The sequence below is a fragment of the Osmerus mordax genome, chromosome 27 (genome assembly GCF_038355195.1).
Source record: "Osmerus mordax isolate fOsmMor3 chromosome 27, fOsmMor3.pri, whole genome shotgun sequence".
Classification (NCBI taxonomy): domain Eukaryota; kingdom Metazoa; phylum Chordata; class Actinopteri; order Osmeriformes; family Osmeridae; genus Osmerus; species Osmerus mordax.
Window position 1 is genome coordinate 6,791,080 of NC_090076.1, and position 21,666 is coordinate 6,812,745.

The 21,666-nt window shown below is 48.9% G+C and overlaps 1 protein-coding gene across 1 annotated transcript; it reads left to right on the top strand.

Annotated features, from left to right (window-relative positions):
- The first annotated feature begins 1,779 nt into the window (after nt 1-1,779).
- LOC136936840 (BMP/retinoic acid-inducible neural-specific protein 3-like) lies at nt 1,780-20,582 on the top strand. The gene is made up of 7 exons (XM_067230491.1): nt 1,780-2,030; nt 7,562-7,752; nt 8,484-8,668; nt 13,921-14,026; nt 15,225-15,461; nt 17,144-17,366; nt 19,407-20,582. The coding sequence occupies exons 1-7, from the start codon at nt 1,780-1,782 to the stop codon at nt 20,521-20,523; spliced, it is 2,310 nt and encodes a 769-aa protein (XP_067086592.1). The 3' UTR covers nt 20,524-20,582.
- The last annotated feature ends 1,084 nt before the right edge of the window (nt 20,583-21,666 follow it).

Sequence of the window (21,666 nt, forward strand, 5' to 3'; positions counted from 1 at the left end):
ATCTGTCTGGTTTTCTTATCATGGCGTCGGTGCGTCTGGGCGGTGGTCAGCGACTGAGGGATCAGCGGGCACACAGATAGCGACGTTTTAAGGCCGCGACGATTGAGACGTCCTGGAACAGCGCCGAGTCGGCATGGTTCGCGCCCCCGAGGCCGGGACGCGAGAGACCGTGTCAAATCGGGTCTTTCACTTCAGGTTCTGAGAGGCGGTGTCGCGGGATTTCAGCGTTATCCGTTTTGAGAAGCAGAGAGCGCGTCTCTGGTGACTCAATGGGAGCTCATTTCTCTAATCCAATCCTCATAAACCCTCTCTTTGAAAGGCTACAAAACCTGCCCTTGTCTCCCTCCCCCCCCCCCCCCCCCCCCCCCCCTTGGCTGTTCCACCCCCCAGAGACACAGGATGGAGCGATGGGAACTAAGCGGCCATCTGTTTGAACCAAAGTTGTAAGGTTGGGGGGGGGGGGTCAATATGATTTGGATGACCACAACGACTTGGTTCAATGCTTCTCTTCTTCATAACCATTATTATTATATGGGATTTGAGACTAAATGTAAATCAAATAACTAAAATAATTCCCCAGTGTGTGAAGATAAATGAATATAGGCATAAATATTTTATTCTTTTCTTTTTTCCCCCTTTTTCTTTCAGTAGCCTGCTGACAGAGATGAACACACCGCGGTAAGCATGCCTTTTGACCATCCAATCACCCCAGCCCTCCTTAAGCCCCCCCCCCCCCCCCTATTCTCTCATCCCGACCAATGGGAAGTGGAATGGGCACGGCTCTGGAATGAATTGTCGTTTTGTCTGTAGACAGCAAAAGCGTGAAGCGACCTCACACATGCCGTTACAGTGGAATACAAGACGCATCTCCTGGCGCTCAGGACGCAGAAAGTAGAAGTGCGTTCGAATTCAATACAGAAACCAATCCGTGAGCAGATACAACGTCCAGCTATTTGACTGTCATCGGTTGCATCGAAAGACTTCATACAACTTATTTTTTTCCTGGGAAAAAAAGGATTCATCTGGAAGGTGGTCTACTGTATAAATGCCAGTTGTTCCAGCTCATTTGGATGGGCTGTGCGCATTTACCTGAATATACTGGATCTTACATCATAAAAGTCCTTTTCTGGTAGGAGCCTACGCGACGGAGTCGGTGAACCGGCCAGGTGGACGTCAGCAGCGGTTTCTCCAAGTTGCGGTGTGCGTAATTTATGACCGTATGCAAACCTTTTCTCACAGAACGATTTTCATCTCTTGCAAGTTTCCATAAATTATCCTCATTGAATATAACTTGACGGTCGTTAACCGGGACTGATGCCCGCAACTTCAGCATTGAGCTTAATTCTTCACTGCCTGCCGAATAAGGTGAAGTTTAATCAAATATAGGCTTTGTGGTCGCCGGTTATGGAATGCTTTACACGAATGAAAATAAATATTGATAATTACCAACACTTCTGTCTTTAATTTAGATGTATTTTATATAATTAGATACAATAATATTATTTATAACCTCAGTGGCAATTTAAAACATGTGCGCTAGAGATGTTTTTGTTTCTTTCTTTTCTTATTTTTTGCAGATCTGCAACATTTAATTAATGAGGAATTACCACGTTCCTAGTTGAGTAAAGAAATTAACACAGAGAACCCCCCAACATACACATACACACACACACACGCGCGCTTTTAAAAGGCTGCGTTCTCACCGTTCCGTGCATCTCTCCTATCCAGGGCTCGTCCAGAGTGCGGGGAGAATGAGGAGTCGTCGGGGCGGGGGGAAGCATGAGAGGCCGGTGTATCCCTGTTAGACTGGCGCCCCTCATGTTTCTATGGAATTGCGTAGCTCTAAGCCTCCTCCGGATCTGGGTGTTCGCCGCGCCCGGCCAGACGGCCGCCGGGCCTGGCTTCAGCGATGCCCTGGGACCCTACAGCTGGCTCCTCTCCGACAAAGGCCCCTTCCACCACTCGCAAGAGTTCGTGGACTTCACGGAACGCTACCAGCAAGGGTTCAGCACCAAGTATAAGATATACAGGTAAGTTAGGCAGCAGGGCAGGGCTGACCGGTCGTGGATGTGGTGGTGAGGCAGGGCTGTCTAAGCGTTGTGTGCCTTCAATAGGCACTGAGCCAGCACTACAGTGTGTTTGTGTGTGTGTATGCTACTGTGTGTGTGTGTATGCAAGCAAGTGCACTACTGTGTCTGTGTGCTACGTACGTGCGCTACAGTGTGTGTGTGTGTGTGTGTGTGTGTATGCTACTGTGTGTGTGTGTGTGTGTGTATGCAATCAAGTGCACTACTGTATCTGTGTGCTACGTACGTGCGCTACAGTGTGTGTGTGTGTGTGTATGCTACTGTGTGTGTGTGTGTGTGTGTGTACGCAAGCAAATGCACTTCTGTGTCTGTGTGTGCTACGTATGTGCGCCACAGTGTGTGTGTGTGTTTGCGCTACAGGGAGTGTATGTGCCACGTGAGTGTGCGCGTCATGTGCTGCAGGTGTGCGTTTTGACGCTGCGTTGCGAGGGTCATGTTCTGATGGCAGGGTGGCAGCTCTGAGGGGTTGTGACGGCCGCCTGGCTCTTGGCAGACGGTGGCGGGGACGCCGCCAGGGCCCCAGATGGAGAATGTTCTGCCTCTCTGGTCCCTCAGACATCACACCTCTTTCTCTCTCTCTCTTTCTGTCACCCTCGCTCCCTCTCGCTCTCCGTCTCTCGCTCTCCGTCTCTCGCTGTCTCACTCTGGCTCTCTCGCTCCCTCGATTTTTCTGTCTATCTCTTTATGTCCCTCCCTCCCTCTCCCTTTCCATCTCTCCACCCCTCTCCGTGTCAATCGACATCCCTCTCTCTACCCCTCTTTCCCCCTCTTCCTTTCTGTCTACCTCCCCCCCCCCCCCCCCCCCCCCCCACCACCTCTCTCTCACCCCGTCATGTTCTGCAGTGCTCTGGGAATGACCAGGGAAAGGGAGGGAATCAGAGACCAGACGAGCAGGAGAAGACGACCCAGGTTGCTACCTCAGTGTTTTAACCCCCCCTACTGGTGACATGCAGCAGAGCGCTCCCCCCCCCCCCTTCACCTCCCCTCCCCCCCACGCCCCCTCCCCTCGACCCCTCCGCCCGGCCCTGTGGAAGTCAAACCCCTGGTCCTTGTAGGACAATGTCTTTAACGTACCCCCACTGTGGCTGTTACCCGTGCCAGCCTCTCCATGCCTGTTTTCACAGTCGATGAGCGAAAAGAATTGCACCGCACATTGTTTTAGTCATCCTGCGACAGGAAATTTCGAGTAAATCCTCGTTCCCCCCCCTGTTTTCCCACTCGATTTTTTTGTTATGAGCTGTGTGGTGCAGGATGTTTCTGTTAGTCACTCAGCCGAGATCAGGTTCTGCTCTAGCCTGGGGAGGGATTGTTTGCTGTTAACAAGCCAAAACTCCTCAGTGCTGCATGAGGGACAGTTAAGGTGTTTTCGAATGGAATAACCCCACGGAACCCGTCCTACTAGACCGACGCAGAGACAGGGAATCGACCCCACGACCTCTCGATCCAGAGGCAAATGCTTCCAGCCGCTGAGCTACGCCCACGCGTGTGTTCGAGTCGGCGCCTGGATGTCCTCCGCAGCTCGTTGGCACAGGGCGTGCCTGGGTCGGCCTCTCCCCCAGGCAAGAGGGGGAAAGGCCCTCCAGGACGGTGTCAGCGGGGGCCCTGCCTCCAGCACTGTTGTCAGGGAGCTCATAGACCAGAGGGCTTATGCTTCCTGACAAGTGTGTGATAGGGTGTTATGTAGAGCTGAGGTCCATGGCAGGGTGTCCTCCAGAGTGGTGTGTGTGTGTGTGTGTGCGCGTGCCTGTGAGTGTGTGTTGGCTTGTACCATGCGTGCGTATGTGTGTGTGCTCCGTGTGGGCTCCGTGTGCCTATGTGCTCTGTGTGTGTGCTCTGTGTGTGTGTGTGCTCTGTGTGTGTGTGTTCTTTGTGTGTGTGTGACTTCCAGCAGCCCCATGCAGAGGTCTCTACTGGAGGATGCACTCAGTGTGGGGCAGGAAAGAAGCTCTTCAATAAGGAGATTGACGGCTCCAGAGCAGTGGCTGTTTGTGAGACCCGTGAGTGCGGCACGAATTAGCCGTGTGTGTGTGTGCGCGCGTGTGTTCACGCACGTGTGTGTACATGTTTGGGCATTCGTCCGTGCGTGTTTGTGTGTGTGTGTGTGTGTGTGGGGGGGGGGGGGGGATTAATATATATATTGATATATTGAATGTGTGGGACGAGAATTAATCTATTGACCGGATCAATTAGAAGGTTCTGCAGTATAACCAGCAGTTGATCTGTGATTCTATCGGCCACTAATATCGAATTGAGCCCGACTAGAAGTAGTTTGTGTCGACCTGGTCAATGAAAGTATGTGAAGCGTATACATCCTGAAGTGAGACTTGCTTTAAACCTCTGTACTGTGTTCTGATGAATTAAAATATGGTTCTAATGGTGTCGCTGGCCTAGTTCTAATAGGATCACACTCACTTCAATATTTGAACTAACAGATCCCTAACTTTGTCTCATTCCTCCCTCTCCCCCCCCCCCCCCTTTCCTCCCTTGCTCGTTCTGTGCCTCCCTCTTCTCAAACAGGATCCGAACTTGCTCAATTAGAAAAGTTGACATGTGATCTTTTGAATATGCAGTTCCTCTCGCTCCAAGCTGGCGTGGGTGAACGTATGCTGGTTGCTGTTTACTTCGCTTCTTTGAAGTAGTCCCAATCAAAATACTTTTTTTTCCGTTTGTGGCTGCAACATTTCAAATTCATCTGATGGCTCGTACTCATTCAGATGAGTCACCGTCACGTTAAATTACACTCCGGCAGAAAAAGAAGAGAGGCCAATGAAGACCTTCCTCCATAAAAAAAAAAGGCTGTTTACTGTACCGCTAGCTGGCAAGGTCTCGCAAATAAACGTTGTCAAGCAGGATGGAGCGAAGCATGAAGGTGTATACTCCACTCTATGGATCTCATGTAGAGAGGTCCTTGAAGTAACTTTGATCCAAACAAACTGTTTGTTATTTTGGTATCTGGGGTAAACCAGCCTACCAGATTGCTCTCATTCCTCCCGCGCCCCATGTGTTGGTTGTTGCTTGCCGACTGTGAGCCCTGAAAATCTTCTTTATACAACTGCACGATAGAGAGATTTTGAACCGGGCAAAAAAAAGAAATAAGGAATCCTTCCAACTCATGCTACATTAAACCCAAACGTGGTGGAGATAGCCATGCTGAACTGATTGTCACGGTCCTCACCTCGGTGGTGATCACGAGGTCGAACCTTCGAGGCACGGGAGTGGTGTGAGATCATGGAGGTGGTTGTTTTCACCTGGGGCTGAGTGCTGACTTGTTATGGAGGGTTTCTGCTCGGTAGCTGGGCTCCTCAGAGAGAGGCTGTTTGACGGACAGAGAGGGGCCCAGGCCTGGTTGCTGATTGCCCCCCGTAGCTGGTTCCTCCTCCGTGATTCAATGTTGGCCCCTCAGGCCTGGTAGGGGGCCTGACAGGTAGCTGTACAAGGGACCCCTGCTGCTCCGCGCAGCGCCTCGCCTCAGAGAGGAAGGCCAGGGGTGGATCACACCGGCAACTGTGCTAGCCGACCCTGTTCTGCTTGTGTGCGTGTGTGTGTGTGTGTGTGTGTGTGGGGGGGGGTGTTAGTTGGGTGTGTGTAGTTGTGGGTGTGTATGTGAGGTTAGGTGTGTGTGTTATGGTTGTGTGTGCGTGAGTTTGGTTGTGTGTGTTGTAGTTACCGGCGGCTCCATCCATAACTGTCCATCAGCGGCACCCGGCGAGGCTGAGTCCGTCACAGTTAAGCTCTCTCTCTCTCTCTCTCTCTCTCTCTCTCTCTCTCCTTTCCTCTCTCTCTCTGCCTCTCTTTTTTTTGCTCTCTCTCTCCCCCTCTCTCTATCTCTATCTCTACCTCCCGCTCGTCCTCTCACGCTCTGTCCTCATGGCAGGGGAAACACTAATGGTCCCTCGTTACGGTGGAACGCCAACATGAAACGGGCCCTAATGAGCTGAATCCTGCAAGGGGATTTCAGTTTTGTTTTTTCTCAGGGGGGTGTTCTCATTGGTGGGAGTTTGATTGACAGCGAGTCTGGACTCGGGGGGAGGAAGTTGTACCGGGGCTAGGGCAACAACACAATTAGTGTTTGCTGCGTGTGTAGTTTCTGTGTTTTTATTTTTTCCCCCCCGCTTGTTCACCCGTGGGTGTGTACGTGCCTGGCTCTGAAAAACCAGCCTTATTGCCTGCCTTTCGAGATTTCAAACACATGCAACGTCCACCTTCTAATGTACTCATATACCAGGTGGAGAGGCTCCTACTGACCCCCACGTCTCCATAACAGGTTTGGCCTCGGGCCCTTAGCTCTTGGCCCCTGGCTCCTCCTCGTTATACATTTACATAGTCATTTAGCAGACGCTCTTATCCAGAGCGACTTACAGTAAGTACAGGGACATTCCCCCGAGGCAAGTAGGGTGAAGTGCCTTGCCCAAGGACACAACGTCAGTTGGCATGACTGGGAATCGAACTGGATTACTGGCCCGATTCCCTAACCGCTCAGCCACCTGACTCCTGTCGTTATAGTCCTTATCTGGGCCGGGCGATCTACGCATCGGATCCGCAGCAGAGACCGTGTGCGTGGAGCAGATAAAGACAGCTGGCGTGCGGCGACACCAGGCTGAATATCAAGCACCTTTATCAGAGACCTTTCCCTTTCAGCTGCTAGGAACCAGCGGGCCCCCAGCCATGATTACAGACCGTCCGTCCGCCAGCAAGTCAAAGTGTCTCCAAATAACCCCAGATTGCACCATTATGTAAAATGGGGGGGGGGGGGGAGGGAAGGAAAAGGCAATGTTTCTGTTGGATTCGTTTCTGTTTTTTTTTGGTGAAATATTTTTTATTCTTCAGCAGCACGGGCGCAATTCTCCCAGCTTGGAAGAAGCAGCATGAGAGCGTTCATCTTTTTGAAAACGGTGCGGAACATTCCGATAAGACAGGAGAGGTGGTGCAGTCGGGGTACTTTCCACCCAGCGTGGACTGAATGTGCAGACGGCTCTCATCAGGAGAGGCAAGCCCCGGCCGGTCCACTTTTCGATTGGAACAATAAGACCCAATTTCGTACTTTTTCAAAACACGGAACCCAGTAGGGACATGGAAAACGTACACAGTTATGCTAGATGCTACAATCCTCGGGAAGTCTATTATTGCAATTCTTCTTATGCTATTCACACCAAGGAAACATTACTGCAGCTGCATGTTGTGAGGACAGCATGTCGTGTTTTTCACATGGATAAGAAAACTGCTCTGCCTTTCATCTGCATTTATTTTGTCAGTAGCTAAAGCTACTGTGCCAGAGGTAGTTTGGCTAGCTCGCTTGCTAACTGGGGTTGGTGTCTTACAGCGAGTGACCTGCTGTGTGTTGAAACAACCTCCCAAGCCCCCGTCCTCCTCTCCTCTCTCTGACTAAGATGGAGGTGTTTCCTAATGGAGGCTTACCTTTATTCCCTGTGTGTGTGATTGTGTGTGTGCGTGTGCGTGTGTGTGTGACTTTGCAGGGAGTTTGGACGCTGGAAGGTGAACAGCCTGGCTCTGGAGAGGCAGGAGAACAATGGTCTGGCGCTGCCCTTGGACCCAGAGTTCCTCCACACCATCAGGCAGCTGGGCAGGAGGCCCAGCCTTGCCGCCATCACAGATGCCATCATCAGGAAGTACGGGACCCACTTCCTGCTGTCTGCCACCCTGGGAGGTAGGTTCCAGGGACCCACTTCCTGTCCCAGCTACTCTGGATGTAACTCACTTCCTGTCCCAGCCACCCTGGATAGTACCTCACTTCCTATCCCAGCCACCCTGGATAGTACCTCACTCCCTAAATCTCCCTAAGACTGAACTCACTTCCTGTCTAAACCATCCTGGAAGGTACCTCACTTTATATCTAAACCATCCTGGAAGGTACCTCACTTCCTATCTAAACCATCCTGGAAGGCACCTCACTTCCTGTATAAACCATCCTGGAAGGTACCTCACTTCCTGTCTAAACCATCCTGGAAGGCACCTTACTTCCTATCTAAACCATCCTGGAAGGTACCTCACTTCCTATCTCAGCCAACCTGGATAGTACTTCACTTCCAGTCTAAGTCCCCCTTGGAGGTACCCCACTTCCTGCTATTAGCCACACTGGGAGGTCAATTCCAGCGGTGAATGATTCCTAGGAAGATGGAGCGTTCTGTAGCCCAGGCCTGAATGTGTTCGGCATCCCCCTGTCTGTTCTGTTAGACTCTACACGAGCAACTCTCTGTCTCCACTCTGCTGTTTGTCGCTGGCTAACATCACAGTCCTGGTGCTCACCGTGAACGCTGATCTGTTTGTTTATGTGTGTGTGTGTGTATGTGCGGTGTGCTTGCGTGGGCCCGTACGTACGTGTGCTGCCACGGGTGTGTGCGTGCATGTTTGCGTGTGTGTGTGCGCGTGTGGACCCAGGGGAGGAGTCTCTAATGATCTTCGTGGACAAGCGGAGGTTGAGCAGGACGGCCGAAGTGAGCGAGGCCAACAACACGGCAGTGAGTCTGGAGGCTCTTCACCAGCTGGCGGCCTCCTACTTCATCGACAGGGAGAGCACCCTGCGCAAGCTGCACCACATCCAGATAGCCTCCACCGCCATCAAGGTAAACGACCCCCCCCCCCAACACACTCACACACACACTGGCACACTGACACACCAAGCGTAAACACACGCAGGCGCACCACACCCAAAGTAAACACATCAACCAGATGGAATTGTTGACCGTATAATCAGAAGTACCGAACACACCCCAGCTCCCCCCCCCTTTCTGTAAAGTGCGTGTCTGCTAGCTGGGCGACGAGAGTAGGACTGTTTGCATGAGAGAATAGTCATGTAAATACCCCCCCCCCCCCAATCTCTCATCTCCAGTTCCTCTCCGCTGTGTTCATTCATCACTCTGTCAGCCGCTATCACACGGAAAGGAGTTTTAGCATCTTAGCGTGCCCTTTGCGCCCCCAAGGGCTGCTGTTTTCCTCTGCGGAGGCTGTCTGAGTCTCCCAGAATGAAGGCCATCTCCGGACCTGTCCTAATGACAATATTAACGTTGTGGCATTCAGGTCACGCCGCAGAGCGTGTCTCTTTCGGAAGTGGAGTTTGTGCTGTGCAGAGACCGGCCCGCTGGATGGGGAAAGGCCGTCAGGGTCGTGGACAGCGGTTCGAAAGAGATTCTTTTGATCTCGTGAGAGAGGAGGGTCGAAAATCTCGACGTTGACGAGCTCCTGTTCCGAATGCGGTGGAGAGGGTGGAGCAAGACGGGGAGGACGTTTCTAAAAGGACGGTGAAAAAGTTTGGCGTCCATTTTGATTGTTCTCTCCGATGGCGTGGGTCTTGAGTTATCAACTTTCACTCGCACTTTCCGAGCTGCCCGCTATTTTTCACGGACCTACTGGGCTATCGTCCCAGCTGCGGGCCCTCTGTCGTCCCATAGCACCATATATTCTCTAAAGTGAATTGGCAACAGCACGCGTGGCTCCTTTGGCAGTGTGCTCTAGGCCAAAGTGCTGCTAAAACCGTCCTGATTGAGACGAATAGAGAGACTGTCCTCTCAGTCCTCCTGTTTGTGAGGCAGTTTCAGGTGAATGATGTGAAATATTCACGGCATCAGCAGCCTTTAATTCAGAACATGGATTTTTACCTCACCCCGATGAAGACGGATGTCAAAACAAAGCTGCTCTTAAGAGGAGCCGGTGGACTCCGGGCTTTAAGAGATAACATGTTTTCAAGATGAGAAAAGTGGGTTCGGCACACATAGCAGGGCAGCCCCTGTGACAAATAGGCTAAAGCAAAATGAAGTAGATAAAAAAAAACAGGGGCCGAGGAAGCATGCTGGTAGTAGTATCACACATCAGTGTGATGAATCATCTACTCCATTTCATAATTTTCGTCGAGAGCTCGCCCCATTTGTCAGCCATTTTGGATATGAGTTAAGGTGTCGGGAGCTAATGAAGAGAAGACTTATGAAGCGAACTGGGCCTGCTGTCCCTAATAAACGAGCCTTTAGCCTATCAGGGAGTGCGGAAAGCAGACAGGAAATGCTAAGAGGACATAAATCAGTCTGTGTACCCTTGATTTACAACTCCGACTTATCTGTATGGAGGTTCTGTTACGATTAGCCGGAATAATATCTAGATTCTGGTTGGTAAGGAGCAAAATGAGTAGTTGACCTAATTTGTCGGGCTTAACCAGTGCTCAGCCAGTCATGGCATGGCGATGATTCATTTGTATGAAAACAAAGGATATTTTTTTTTCTTCTCAGCATTAGCATTTTTAAAACAGGGATACGTACAGCGGGGAGAAATGACGAGGGCAAGAGCCTCTGTGCGTATCTGAGACAGGTTTGACTGGATAGAAAAACAAAGCTGTTTCTCTCCTCGGACCCTGTGCCTTGATGAATATTTGAACTTTGGACATATTGTGGCGTCTTCATTATTTAAAAAGGAAGTCGAGCAGCAGCATCACGTTATCTTTGACCTTTGGGTGTGAACTCAAGAGGATGCTCTCATGAAAACTAAAGTATGTATATATATATATATATATATATATATATATATATATATATATATATATATATATATATATATATATATATACACATACACAGCATATATCCAAAAAACGTGTTTGTTGTTGTGGATATACAGGACAAATCCTTCGGGAACTGACCAGGCTGCGTTGTGGTACAGTGTGTAAACAGAGCAGGAGAGAGCTGCAGCTGGACTCTTGTCAGTGAAGCTTCAGTTGAAAGCAGTCTAACCGCTTGGCAGGCCTTACGCCTCCTTTAGCGCTGACCCCGTGCTATCCCACCAACACCGAGCACAGCAAGGAAACCACGGATCAAAGTCTCTCTGCCTTACGCTAGCGGTGGATACATTGGACTGAAGAATACACACACACACACACACATTCCTCTTTGAAAAGACTGAAAACCAGAGCTACATCCATGGAAGGAACTCTCGCGTCTCCTGAAGTTTGCCTTCTGCTCCCCCGTAGTGTTTTGTGGCCGTCCGTTTCCCTTTCGGGGCAATTTAATCTCATTCTGATGCCAGTTGACTCCTTCCTCTTATTATCGTTTTTCTTCTTTTTCTCCTCCTTCTTCTTCTTCAGTGGATAAGCCAGGTCCCAGCTTGGGTTGACATTAGAGTGTAAGCCAGTGCAACAAAGTGGGTTTAAAACATCTGCCGCAATCCTCAAAGAACGTATAAACATTCAGAAGCACATCTCGAATGCAAATATGGATTTGTTCATCGACTGTGCCAATGAGATTTGAAAAAAGAGAGAAAGGGTAAGGAGAAAAAAAAGAAGCATTTTAAATAAGCTCTGATTTCTAAGAAATATTATTGGTGTTCCGTGAATGTTAAAAATGCTTCCAAAGTAGAGCTATGAATACCCGTTGAAATTCAAACGATGCACCACCGTTGGTAAGTTAGTGCCTTCTCTGCTACTTTTGGGGCAAGATATTCGTAAGTGCAGTAAACTGTGTCTGTGCTTCTTAATTAGTGCTAAAGTAAATATATTATTTATATCAAGAGAAGGGAATTTAAATATGATTTAACTTTACAGCAATTTCCATTAATCTGGCTGTGTGAAAAATCTGCTACAGCAGAGCATTTAAAACATTTATGGAATGATCCTTCTCTGTCATTTGAAACCAATACCGTTTAGTTCTAGATTTAAAACAAGAGTAGGCTTTTAAGCCCTTTGGTTTGTTGGGCCTCTCTTAAAAGAACAACATTATTTGCCAGTACTGGATAAACCATGCATACTTTATATGCAGTGAGAGAGTCAGTAAACACATGTACAGTGGAAGCACGGAGGACTGATCTTGCATGCTAGTCACGTCTCATCTCCAACCAATACAAACTGCTTATTTCAGGAGAGCCTTTGAGGGCCATTACCAGTTCCATTAAATGCAGCTGTTGGAGTTTTGGACACAGTCAGCATAATGTAATTGCGCTCCATTATGGCATATTAATACACAGCCCCGTAACCACATCCATCTCATTTACATTTTATGTTTTAGGGTGTCTAGCAGTCTTTTAATGATTTTTCCAAAAGCCTCATCCTAGAAAAAAAAAATACAACTTGTGAGTTTTTTTGTGTTGAGTTTTTTTGTGATTGAAAAGAGTAAGTCAAGGAACCCTGTTTTGCTCCACTGGGCGCTCTTTGCAGATGGGCTCATTGCTATGCATAGAAAACACATCTTTAGATTTGCATTCGGTCAATTTTCCCTTTAAGTTGGACATCTGTCTGGTTTAGAAATTAATCTGCCGATCCCAGTAGGGGCTTCTCAATTTTTAATTAATTGTGTCGACACATCAATACGAATAATAGAAATAAAATTCCTACATTAAGCCCGTCTCTCTCTCTCTCTCTCTCTCTCTCTCAGTCTCTCTTTATGTTGTCTCTTACTCTCTTTCTCCCTGTCTCTCTCTCCACATCTCTCCCTCAAACTTTCTCCCTCTCTCTGTCTTTATCTGTCTCTAATTTTCTTCCCTCCAGCCTCTCATAGCCTTTCTACCCTAACCACCAGCCAATTTCACAGCCACTAAAACCTTGGCATAACTTATGCTCGAAGGATAAAACACCTTATCTTAAAAAAAGTGTGCACACTTAATTATTTGTAAGATATTGTGAAAAACACAGAATAGTCCTGAATAGATTTTCTTTCTTTCTTTCCTGAAGTCACCCTTCATATGACCTCAAACAAAATGTCAAATGCAACTTTTCTGCACACAGTGGGAAGAGCAATTCTGTTTAATGCTGGTTAGAAATCCCAGGTCCCCATTAATCCACTATGGTGATGTGCTAACTTTTATTAGGCCTTTGGGAAAATATTAAAAGAAGCCACTGTGGGGTTTGAAATAATTTCTAAGTGACAGGGAGGGAGATTGTACTGCCTGTGGGCTGGCAGTTTATCTTCGGAGGTGCCAGTGAAGCCTGGATACTCACCGAATCTAAATCAGGCTTTTTGTCAGGGATGATTGAGCGGTGATTGTGAACAATCTAACTGTCCTCTTGAAGAAGAGAGCATAGATCCTCTCCCTGGTTTTGTGTGTCAGCGGGAATTCAGAGAACTGTCTGTGAAAGATTTTTTTTACTACTTGTCACAGAGGACTGTGTTTTAACCCAGCCATTTCCTTACGTTTGTTATTTTTTCATGTTATTCCATCGGCCGACTCTTTCCTGGGTTCGGGTGCGGTTAGTTACCCTGCTATTGTGCTGTATGTCATCATCATCCTGAAAGCCCTTTTGACCCCTAAGCTTCTTACTCTTCTCTTTAGCTCCATGTAGGTCATCTGGCAGATGTTTTGAAATGGAGTTCTTCTGGGAACACAAGACTATAGGATCCATTTGGTAACTGGCAGCACATCCGTGGGTGCTGGCAAAAATAAACCCTGGGTGTGCCAGTCCTTGGTTAATATCTCCCTGTATTGTGGGATTTTGACCTTTTCAGATTCCCCGAGTGGTCAGAGTTTTGTATCCATGGACACCGGAGACATGTTTCTATTAATGAGTCACCTTGTCAATTTCCCCAAGCGTCCAAAAATCTTTAAGGAGTTGCTTTAAAAAAAAAAAAATCAACGGCTAATAACGTCTCAGAACATCCATCACGACCTCGACGTTCCTTCCTCGCCTATCCCTTTTACGGCCTTATTCGCTCAATGGTTTGTACACACGTGCAATAATGTGTGTCATTTTTCTTTTCGTACCCTGGAGATGTAAGGCGGTGAAGCTATTGTTATTTTTGTTTTCATATGACATGCAGACCGTGTTTCTGCAAATTTAATGACTTTAGTGGGGTCCGCTCACAGTGTGAGGATTATTGCCATGTGCCTCTCTCTCTCTCTCCTCTAGGTGACGGAAACAAGGACGGGTCCCCTTGGCTGCAGTAACTATGACAACCTCGACTCTGTCAGTTCTGTTCTGGTTCAGAGCCCCGAAAACAAGATTCATTTGCAAGGTTGGCCATCTATAATTGAACCCTTCCAGAAAATGTGATGGAATTGTCACAGATTTTTTATTCTCTGGCTGGCTCCCTTTAAGGGAGGCAAGAGGATGTCAGAAAGAATTTAGCTTCAATCCGTCTTTCATTGGCTGTTGAACCACAGGGTTCCAAGAGAATCAAAGACAGTGATGTTAAAAAATGTAGAAACCTGTCAGAGGAATGAAATTTACCTCCTGTAGCAATCTGGCCTGTAACAAGGCAGAAACACTGCCAAACTTCATACATATACATTATTGTATTCAACCATCTGTTCCCGCAGCTCAGATGTAGGAATGTATATGTATGCAGAGAACATTGATGCAGTTACCGGAACTCATAGGGTGTACTTCAACACAAAGAGGGTCGTCATGTGTAGTAGAATAGGAATAAATACAATTTGATGTGATGTTATGTCAACCGGAATGGGATTAGTAAGATATCCTTTTCCTGTCTTCCTCCTCCCCTCCCGTCCCATCTCCTCTCCCCCCTCCCATCCCATCTCCTCTCCCCCCTCCCGTCCCATCTCCTCTCCTCCCGTCCCATCCCCTCTCCCCCCTCCCATCTCCTCTCCTCCCGTCCCATCCCCCCTCCCATCCCCTCTCCCCCCTCCCGTCCCATCCCCTCTCCCCCCTCCCATCTCATCTCCTCTCCTCCCGTCCCATCCCCCCTCCCATCCCCTCTCCCCCCTCACGTCCCATCCCCTCTCCCCCCTCCCGTCCCATCCCCTCTCCCCCCTCCCGTCCCATCCCCTCCCATCCCATCCCCTCTCCCCCCTCCCCTCCCATCTCCTCTCCCCCCTCCCGTCCCATCCCATCTCCTCCCCTCCCGTCCCATCTCCTCTCCCCCCTCCCGTCCCGTCCCATCTCCTCTCCCCCCTCCCGTCCCATCCCCTCTCCCCCCTCCCGTCCCATCTCCTCCCCTCCCGTCCCATCCCCTCTCCCCCCTCCCATCTCCTCTCCTCCCGTCCCATCCCCCCTCCCATCCCCTCTCCCCCCTCACGTCCCATCCCCTCTCCCCCCTCCCGTCCCATCCCCTCTCCCCTCTCCTCTCCTCCCCTCCCATCCTCCCCCCTCCCCTCCCATCTCCTCTCCCCCCTCCCGTCCCATCCCATCTCTTCCCGTCCCATCCCCTCTCCCCCCTCCCGTCCCATCCCCTCTCCCCCTCCTCTTCCCAGGCCTGCAGGCCATCCTCCCAGAGTACCTGAGGGCCAGGTTCGTGCAGGCTGCTCTCAGCTACATCGGCTGTAACGAGGAGGGTCAGTTTGTGTGTCGGGACAGTGACTGCTGGTGCCAGTGCAGCCCAGGGTTCCCCCAGTGCAACTGTCCAGACGTGGACCTCCGAGCGATGGAAGCCAGTTTGCTGACAGTGAGGGAAACCTGGAACATGGCCAACAGTGACTTTGAGGAGTCCGGTAAGCTGCCTGACATCACTTCCTGTTCACGACGATAGTTCTTTTTTTTTTTGGTTTAGCTGCAGTTCTATGGGTGTATGTGAAGCCCTCTGTGACTTTGCTTGCAAAGAGAGCTGTCCAAATACAATTAGATTTGATACTCACAACAATGTGTAATGAAAACAACCCCATCTCAGCTGTGATAATTGGATTTGATTGGATATGTGTTTATTTAATTGTTTTCCCCTATAAATGGTGGCTAACCTTCACAGTTTGCTGACATTCAGGCTGGGTTGTTGCCTGGCCTGCGGCCTTCACAGAAGCTCACCTCTCTTTGTTGACACCGGCGACGCAGAGCCGGCCCTCACTCGAGTCGCTTGTCCTAAACGAACCCCCTTGATCCCACCCGACCGCCAGCATTGTTGCTGTGAGCTTCAGTAATTACGTCGCTACGGTAGTTCTTGTCATTCCGCTGGTGAGTGTGGTGCAGGGTCTGGCAGAATGGGTGTATTGCAGTGCAGGAGAGCCATTAAAAGAGAAGCATCGTTGCCCTGTTGTTTTCTGCGGCCGATAAGCCCATAATGGAGGGAAGAGGCCGGGGCTACAGAGATGAGGTGTCATTGTCACGGTGGTGAAATAACGCTCTGGTTCTGGCAGGAGCGGACTGTGTTTCTTTATTTATTTACCATTTTCGTTTTGTTTTAGTTGTTTGTTTTTTTTCTGGGAATTGCGCCAGCCTAAAGGGTCTTGACTCAGGATGCAATGGAGCACTGTAATTCCACCGAACGCAACAGCAGGAGGCTGATTTTGAAAGACGCAAACAATCTTTACCGAGCACATCATGAAATCGAATTATGAAAAGACAACAAACAAGCCCGTGGACACGCGTCAAGGCATATTGATTTATTACTTGGTAAAACAACAAGAAATCCTGCATTAAACATGGTTTATTTTATTCAAGGTTAGCACAGTTCTTGTTTTTATTTTTCCTTGTGTCACCGGTGAATAATGAGAAAATATCACACTTGGTTAGATATTTTAATGCTGGACTGAAATATTAAAGTGCACATTTCATTACTTTCATTAAATGATTGTTTCAGTGTTTTAATTTCCCAGCTGTATGTAATGCACCTTGACAATCTGTCAGGAAACCTATTGACTCTAAATAGGTTTTGAAATCAGAAGTCATCAGTATCACTGTTGTTCATCGTAAACATCACAGTCATGTTGTTATTAAGGAGGAGCTCGTATTGATCACTCTGATATGAGTGTCCTCGCGATAAGATGTTATCGACCGTGGTGAAAACAGATTTGGTTTTATTGCGGTCATGCAAACGAGTCTCATTAGCTCCACTAGCCTTCTGGTAACGGTGTCTTCTCCTTAGTTTGTGTGCCTGGATGATAGGCTGCTCTCACACAGAGAGATGGGCCTCCTCTGCCAAGCTCTGGCTAAGCTCTTGGCATCTCCTGCGACGAACCAACCCAAATTGGGTTCCGCCTCCATCCATTACCATATGCATCACACAATATCACCTCCAACCTGTCCTAAGGGGATGCGGGGCCCAGTCTAGTGTGCTCTCCCTGCAAGGTGATACGAACGTGCTCCGACGCGCTCGGCCAAAAGGAACAGGCGGACGATAGATAACGAAGCGGGCGGTCGGGGATGATGCGGAACCGGGCTTTAACCTCGTCTGCCTTTCCAGATGAGTTCCAGAACTTTGTGCGGAGGCTCCCCACGTTCTACGCCCTCAATTCGTCTGCCGTCCAGTACTTCTGGAAGATGGAGCCGGCCGTCCACCAGCGCTACAGGCAGTTGGAGCTCGCGGCGCGCCAGCTCGTCAGCAAAGCCCGCCGCCTCGTCAACAAACTCTTCACCCTCAGCAAGAGGTGTCGGATGCAGCCCAAAGTCCTGGTGCTGAGAGAGAGGTGAGACTTGTGCCTGTCTGCGCAGCGCTGAACTTCTAAACGCACTCCCGCTTAGCTTCTGTTACTGAGACGAGTCTTCCTGCACGGGTTTAGACAGGGTGGCTTTGAAGGAAGTCGACCTTTCAGGGGTGATTTTATCCGTGATACCTTCCGGGTTATGCCATACCCAAGTAACAAACACCGACCCTCTGGCCGTGGTATCTATGAGAGATATGATTTGAGTAATTGGACCAGTCCTGTGAGTTTGGCTTACATCCCAAAGAAACTTCCTCTAGCAATGCTCTAACTGGTCCAAAATGTGTTGGTCTGACATGTGCACCCCCTCAGGAGGTTATTGGCGGGGAGACAGATAACACTTTCAAAACTCAGCGTTGCTTTTGAATGTTCTTGTTCTGCAGAGTTCAAAGGCTGTCAATCAGAGCACATGAGCGCTGCTCCAATCTCACAAACCCCCTCGTCGAGTTAAAACTGCTGTGCTTGTCATTTCTTAGAATGAAAATAAGTTTGATAAATTGTTACACTTGGTGAAATGAGACCGGATTGTTCGTTGGGGGAAAAACCATCCGACTTTAACAAGCATAGATGTCTGATTAATATGCCTAGACTTCGTTTCGTACATTCGACACACTGAGATCGCCTTCCTTCCATCATTTAATCTGCTTGTGTTTCCCCGGCCCTGTTTTAAAAGGCATGAGCTTGATTTGCATTAACATTGTCAGACACAGTGCACACAGAACAAGAGTTTCAAATGTGTTAGTTTCACACACAGGGAGAAGGCAATCACAGCATGTGATAGGGCAGTACAAGGCAGTGAGACAGGATGTGAACTCAGTACAAGGCAGTGAGGCAGGAAGTGAACTCAGTACATGGCCGTGAGACAGGAAGTGAACTCCTGTGTGTAGTTCCTCTTCCTTAAACTACAGTGGATTTGGCATTCACACACTGTATAGTAAATCTCCAACAGTCAGTGTTGTCTATTTTCCTTTGCAGATTGTATGATGGTAATCTGAACTGACGGATCCCTGCTTTCAGATGCGCTGACATTTTGTATTCAGCTCCCATTTTGAATTACCCTCCCCTATATGCTGTATCAGTGTAATTATTTTTATTACATAGTGAAAATTACTTTCTGAAAACTGGATTCCAGCCACACAGACATCTCTTATGTCTGCCTCTGTGAACCATACAGACAGCGAGACAGCTCCTCTCCCCCTGCCTCTCTTCCCTCCTCTCCCCCTGCCTCTCTTCCCTCTCCCCCCCCTGCCTCTCTTCCCTCTTCTCCTCCTGCCTCACTTCCCTCCTTTTTCTTCAAGCCTCCCCCTCCTCTTCTCCTCTCCTCCTGCCTCTCCCTCCTGCCTCTCTCTCCTCTTCTCCTCTCCTCCTGCCTCTCCCTCCTGCCTCTCTCTCCTCTCCTCCTGCCTCTCCCTCCTGCCTCTCCCTCCTGCCTCTCTCTCCTCCTCTTCTCCTCTCCTGCCTCTCCCTCCTGCCTCTCTCTCCTCTCCTCTTCGCCTCTCCCTCCTGCCTCTCCCTCCTGCCTCTCTCTTTCTCCTCTCCAGGGGAATGTACATATCCTGCCTCTATGGCGTACGCTGAGGTGGTGGGAGAGCGGCTAAGCTGGCGCAGAGCGCTGTTTTCATCGACCAGATGAGAGACGGCCCATGCCCGTGTAGACTCCAGCCCCGAGTCAAGCAGATAGAGATATTTCAGAACCAACAACTTAACCGAGATTAGCATACAGTCCTGTGGATCTTGGTGGTCACGTGTTAATAACAGCCTGCCAGTAAGGAATTGTTTATCTATGATTTTGGCTGTAAGCTGTTTTAACGTCGGGTTCATTCGTGTTTTGGACTTTTCCTGAGCCCCACACATCCACACTGATGAACTGCTGTTTATGTTGCTAACGTGTAGAGATAGGTCTTTCCAAAATTGTGTCCGAATTATTACTATACAGTAAATATGAGAGAGAGTAAAGTCGAGTAGAGTAGAGATGGGGAATATATAAATAAACAGTATTAATATTTTCTGTTCTCTTTGCCACAGGCCTTTCAGCTACTGGCTGAACTACATCCTCTCCATCATGTACTGCAGCGAAAACAACCACATCGGCTCCTACATGGAGGAGACGCGGAGCTGCTCCTGCCCCTTCGACCACCCGTCCTGCCAGGGGGTCCTGCCCTGCTCCGTGGGCGAGGGCACCGCCTGCGCCTCCTGCTCCTACGAGAACCGCTCGCGCTGCGCCACCTGCAACCCCGGCTACATGCTGAGCCAGGGCCTGTGCCGCAACGAGGTGCCCGACTCCACGGACCACTACATCGGCTTCGAGACGGACCTGCAGGACCTGGAGCTGCGCTACCTGCTCCAGAAGAGGGACGGCCGCATCGGCGTCCACGGCATCTTCGTCAGCAACGACGTGCGCCTCAATAGCTGGTTCGATCCGTCGTGGAGGAAGAGGATGCTGCTGACGCTCAAGAGCAACAAGTACAAGTCCAGCCACGTCCACATGCTGCTGGGCGTGTCCATGCAGGTGTGCCTCACCAAGAACAGCACCCTGGAGCCAGTGCTGTCCGTGTACATCAACCCGTTCGGGGGCAGCCACTCGGAGAGCTGGATCATGCCCATAGACCAGGACGACTACCCGGACTGGGAGAGGACTAAACTAGACATTCCCCTGGACTGTTACAACTGGACGTTGACTTTGGGGAACAAGTGGAAGACGTTTTTCGAGACCGTCCACTTTTACCTGCGGAGTCGCATCAAGGCTCCCTCGACCAATGGGAACGGTTCGGTGTACTACGAACCGCTGGAGTTCCTGGAGCCCGGGAGGAACCTGGGCTACATGAAGATCAACAGCATCCAGGTGTTCGGCTACAGCATGCACTTTGACCCGGAAGCCATCCAGGACCTGATCCTGCAGCTGGACTACCCGTACACCCAGGGCTCCCAGGACTCGGCCCTGCTGCAGCTGCTGGAGATCAGGGACCGAGTCAACCGGCTGTCCCCTCCGGGGCCCCAGAGGCTGGACCTGTTCTCCTGCCTCCTGCGGCACAGGCTCAAACTGTCAACCACAGATGTCGTCAGAATCCAGGCAGCTTTGCAGACTTTCAGTGCCAAACAGCCCAACTCAATGGAATATGAGACCACCAAATTATGTAGCTAGTAAGGGGGCCCCGGCGTCCAGCTTCACATGTTTTGGTCGCTCACGCGGACTTGATTCAAGTTGAGAGCGTTTCTGGAGGAGGAGGAGGAGGAAGGGGGGGGTGGCAACTTTGTGCGTTGGGATTCCTGTACAATTAGCTTTCATGCATTTTGTAGAACATGATGAAGTATAAGTGCCGTTCGACGGTCATTTTTGTCTACTCTCTCTAGGTTAATAACACTGATCCTGCACTCAATCCCTGTTATGAACATCAATATTGTATCATCTCGGATACGCTGCCTGTTTCTTGATGAAGTCTCAGCCAGTCTGGAAGAATGACAGCATGTCTTCATCTATAGGTCCACCACTTAGTTTCTTGCATAACATAGAGAATATGCTTTTGTGTTCACCATGTTAATTTAACTGCACTTTTCACGCCATGAATTCGATCAATTGGAAGGTCAAGCTCTCTATTTTTCAGACGTCTGAACTAGCCTATGGATTATTATTTTTTACTTTTTTTGTACAATTAGAGATACTACTTCAATTGTTCAGAAATAGAACAGCGTGATCACAATGGCTATGTACTGGGTCAATTATGTTACATGTGCTTTTATTTTTATAATACAATCGTTTGTGAAAAGTTATAAAACAATGTCTATAAAATGTATATAACAGTGTGAATTTGTAAGATACACTAAATAAAATTCATTTTTATGTGCTGTCTGTAAATATGTAACATAGTCTACTATATAAACACCTTACATGATTTAAAAATAGATTTGAGCTGTTTATTGTCATATCTATATTTAATCATCATGAATATTTCTCAATCTAAACTGAATTAACCTCAAACTAAACTATAGAATGTCTGACAACTCAAATAAATACAGCATTAAAAAGAGATGGTGAGATTTTGGTGAGTGGGTTGAGACAATGGCTTTATGCACAATTAGCTTGCATGCACAAAATGAAATAAGAGATAACAAAAAAAAAAACATTCAAATTCTACCATTAAAGGTATTAAGTCTCTTTTAGAAAATACCACGGTGACATGCTACCCAGACATCATCTTTGTAAGAGACTTTGTTTTCAGTCCTTCAGTGCATTAGATGGATTTTATCTTCCATCTGTAATTTAAAAGCTCGACTTCCGATCCAGACA